The sequence below is a fragment of the Primulina eburnea genome, chromosome 9, assembly GCF_022965805.1.
Source record: "Primulina eburnea isolate SZY01 chromosome 9, ASM2296580v1, whole genome shotgun sequence".
NCBI classification, from domain to species: Eukaryota; Viridiplantae; Streptophyta; class Magnoliopsida; order Lamiales; family Gesneriaceae; genus Primulina; species Primulina eburnea.
This window is the reverse complement of record NC_133109.1, coordinates 7,731,320-7,735,006: the sequence shown is the minus strand read 5'-3', so window position 1 is coordinate 7,735,006 and position 3,687 is coordinate 7,731,320. Positions and strand designations below refer to the sequence as shown.

The window sequence follows — 3,687 nt, the reverse complement described above, 5'->3', positions numbered from 1 at the left end:
ATAAGTTATCAATGAATGAATATTAAGTAGTATGTCTATAAATAGTGGCATCACATGTATGGTTGGAGAACTCTTTCTCTAACGTACATCTCATACTCTAGCCAGAGATATCACACACTATAATTTCATAAGATCACATAGGATATTCACACCCACAGGTGAGCGGTGAATCCCCTACTACAATGCACTGGCTCCTATATGTGTCGTAAACTGTACCCAACCTCGCCACCTGATGACTCTCCTGGAGCCGGTAAACGAGTCAAAGCACAGCCCTAACATATAGAGCCTCATTGTTGTCCCGGGTCGTAAGGACTATGGTGTACAATCATAACCACAGACTTATCCTCTCGATGAATGATAACCACTTGGAAGAGGGTTTTTCGGTATAATCATCACATGACTATCCATCTGCATGTTTGGACATCTCTATGCCCTTACTAAGAAACGCAGTACACAACATCAAAAATTCTAGTTTCGAGCTCAAGCGACCTTTATCCATGTTTTAGGCGGCTGAATCGACTAGGAACAAATTTAGATTATACAGTGTTTACAAACGAGTTTCAACATCGAATTACGATTCATTTGTATTAAAGTATAATTAAGGTCTTTATCTATGTTATTCACATGGGTATACAGATAAAGAAATAACAAACCATGAAATAATGAATTATATTAAAATAAAGATTGTTAATTACAACTGAGTCAATAAAATCTTTAGCCAACAGTTGGTTTGCAGGGCATCTACTCTAACAGGTATTTCATGGTATCATATTAGATCCCTTAGTTTTGGCGATAAAAACAATGACTTACAATACTAGATCAAGATGCATTTTCCTGTATTAGAGTCACTCGACCGTTCTATTGAAGATTCAGAAGTAATCATTCAACCGGTCTCAAAGCAGCTTATTGACATATTTGACCACTCAAACTTACAAGTCTGTGGTATAAGACCACTCAACCATTCACTCTATCGAAGCATATTTGGAAACAGGTTGAGTAAAATTCTTCATATTCAAGCCACACATCTTACAAAGTTCCTACCAACTTGATTGTCGATGTGACATTTCATGTCGACATCATATTAACCTCATATCGGAAAAAGAACTAAAATTATTTAAAAAAAACAAAAATACCTGATCAAAACTACAATTTAAGAACATAATGATCAAAATCACATAGCGCCAAAATCATATGACATGGTGTTCAATATCTGTTTAATTGAAAGTTTAATCATAAAGTGTTCCATTTGATTTTAAACATAATATTAAAATAGCTTCAAAAAAATAAGTATTAAATTAAATTAAAGGGACATAGTTTTAAAATAGCTTCAAAAAATTTTAAAAATATTTGTTTTAAATAGAATTTTTAAAAAAACCCAAATATCAATTATTGGTTTTTGCAATATATATTTTAATACAATTTTACGACTATGGATGGGTCAGGGAGGAGCCACATTTGATTTAAGTGAATCCACGCCACCAGCTGAGCCAATTGACTACAGAAGTCATATTTGTCTGCACAGTAAATCGACGTCTGACGTCTCTATAAATTTACCTGAGCTAGCTCATGTATCGATCATCAAATCAAAGCAGCTCTCTATCTACACCGAGCAGAAAATGAGTTCCGAAATTTTCTTGCTGCTTTTCATCAGTTTCATCACAATTTTATTGTTGTTAAAATTGACGAAAAAGAAAAGAAAGCTCCCACTTGGTCCGAAGAAGCTCCCGATTATAGGCAACCTTCACCAGCTTGGAAAGTTGCCTCATAGGGCTCTCATTAAATTGTCCAAAACATATGGAGACCTCATGTTCTTGCAGCTAGGATCCGTGCCGACCCTCGTCGTGTCATCGGCCGATATGGCACGAGAAATCTTTAAGAAGCACGATATTATCTTTTCGGGGAGACCCGTCTTGTATTCTCTCAAGAGAATCACCTACAATTTAGGTACCATCTCCGTAGCACCGTATGGTGACTACTGGAGAGAAGCGAAGAAAATCGCTGTTCTGGAGCTGCTGTCAAACAAAAGGGTCCAATCTTTCGCAAAAGTACGTGATGAAGAGATGACCTTCATGATTGATCGTGTTGCTAATTCCGAAAACCCTGTGGATCTGAGCGTGCTCACGTTCGCTCTGTCGAATAATACCGTTCGTCGGGTGGCTTTCGGAGAGACTAGCAGTGCTGAAGAACATGAAGATTTCGATGAAAGGAGTGGCAAATATCAGCATGTGTTTCATGATACGCAGCAGTTGGCTGCTGAGTTCAACGTGGCTGATTATTTTCCATGGTTGGCTTGGCTAAACAAGTTCAATGGCGTAGACAGGAGATTGAAAAAAAATATGGAGGAAGTGGACATCTTTTTGAGCAAAAAAATGGAAGAACACAGAGACCCGAAGAGAGCTCAACAAGATCACGAAGACATCGTCGATGTATTGCTTCGAGTTCAAAAGGAAATGGAGAAAGAATTTACTCTAACAGATGTAAATTTGAAGGGTCTTCTCTTGGTATGTGTACTATATATATATATATATGACACCCAATCAACCCAATATTTGCTATATTATCCCTGTTTACATTCATGATTTTCTTATATATATTGTGGTAATCAATTGCAGGGCATATTCATGGCTGGCACCGATAGTTCCTCGGTGACAATCGTATGGGCGATGGCAGAACTGATGAGAAATCCGGAAGTCCTCAAGAAAGCTCAAGAAGAAGTTAGGAAAGTATGCAAAGGACAGTCAAAAGTAGAAGAAAGCGATCTCCCAAAACTCGCATACCTAAGAATGGTGATCAAAGAGGCATGGAGACTCCATCCACCCGCCCCACTATGGATCCCAAGAGAAACATTAGAGGACTGCGTGATCGACAACAAATACGAAATCCCGGCAAAAACCAGAGTGCTGTTCAATGCAGCAGCAATCGGAATGGATCCGAAACACTGGGAGAAGCCAGAAAGATTCTGGCCGGAGCGGTTTCTGAATAACGAGATTGACTTCAGAGGACAACATTTTGAGTTGTTACCCTTCGGTGCTGGGAGAAGAGGTTGCCCTGGAGCCAGTTTTGCCATCGCGGTTGTGGAACTCGCACTTGCGAATCTTTTGTTCCGCTTTGATTGGGAACTTCCCAAAGGGATGTCACCGGAGGATATTGATATGGAAGAAGCTACAGGGGTCGCTATGCGTAAGAAAATTCCACTCTGCTTGGTTGCTACACCAGCCAAGCTCCTTTGAGCAAACAATTTATCTGCGATTTATTATACTTTATATATATATATATATATATATATATATATATATATATATATATATATATATATATATATATTACGGGTTATTATAATATAAGGAAAATTAAAGATAAATAAGACGTAGAATATTATAATTTAATGTTTGGTTTGATTTTAATAAGAGTGATTAAATTTATCTTTTAGATTGTAATGGGTTAATTAGTTTTTTTTTTTTTTTTTTTTTTTTTTTATGTATTTTTGTTGAATGAACTAGGAGTGAAATAAATAAAATTTGTTGAGTCTTATGCTTGAGTTTGATCAAGTCATCAAGAAACGTACAGGCACGACTACTCAACTTTCAACTAGTAAAAATTTTATTTAATATATAATTCCTTAATATCTGTACTTTACGCGTGGGATATTTTAAAAAATTTGTCATAGAAAAAAATAATTGAATTTGT

The 3,687-nt window shown here is 36.7% G+C and overlaps 1 protein-coding gene across 1 annotated transcript; it reads left to right on the top strand.

The window, feature by feature from the left end:
• Positions 1-1,418: 1,418 nt before the first annotated feature.
• LOC140841260 (strychnine-11-hydroxylase-like) lies at positions 1,419-3,277 on the top strand. Its single transcript, XM_073208539.1, has 2 exons — positions 1,419-2,501; positions 2,613-3,277. Exons 1-2 carry the CDS (start codon positions 1,434-1,436, stop codon positions 3,228-3,230), a joined length of 1,686 nt encoding a protein of 561 aa, XP_073064640.1. The 5' UTR covers positions 1,419-1,433; the 3' UTR covers positions 3,231-3,277.
• The last annotated feature ends 410 nt before the right edge of the window (positions 3,278-3,687 follow it).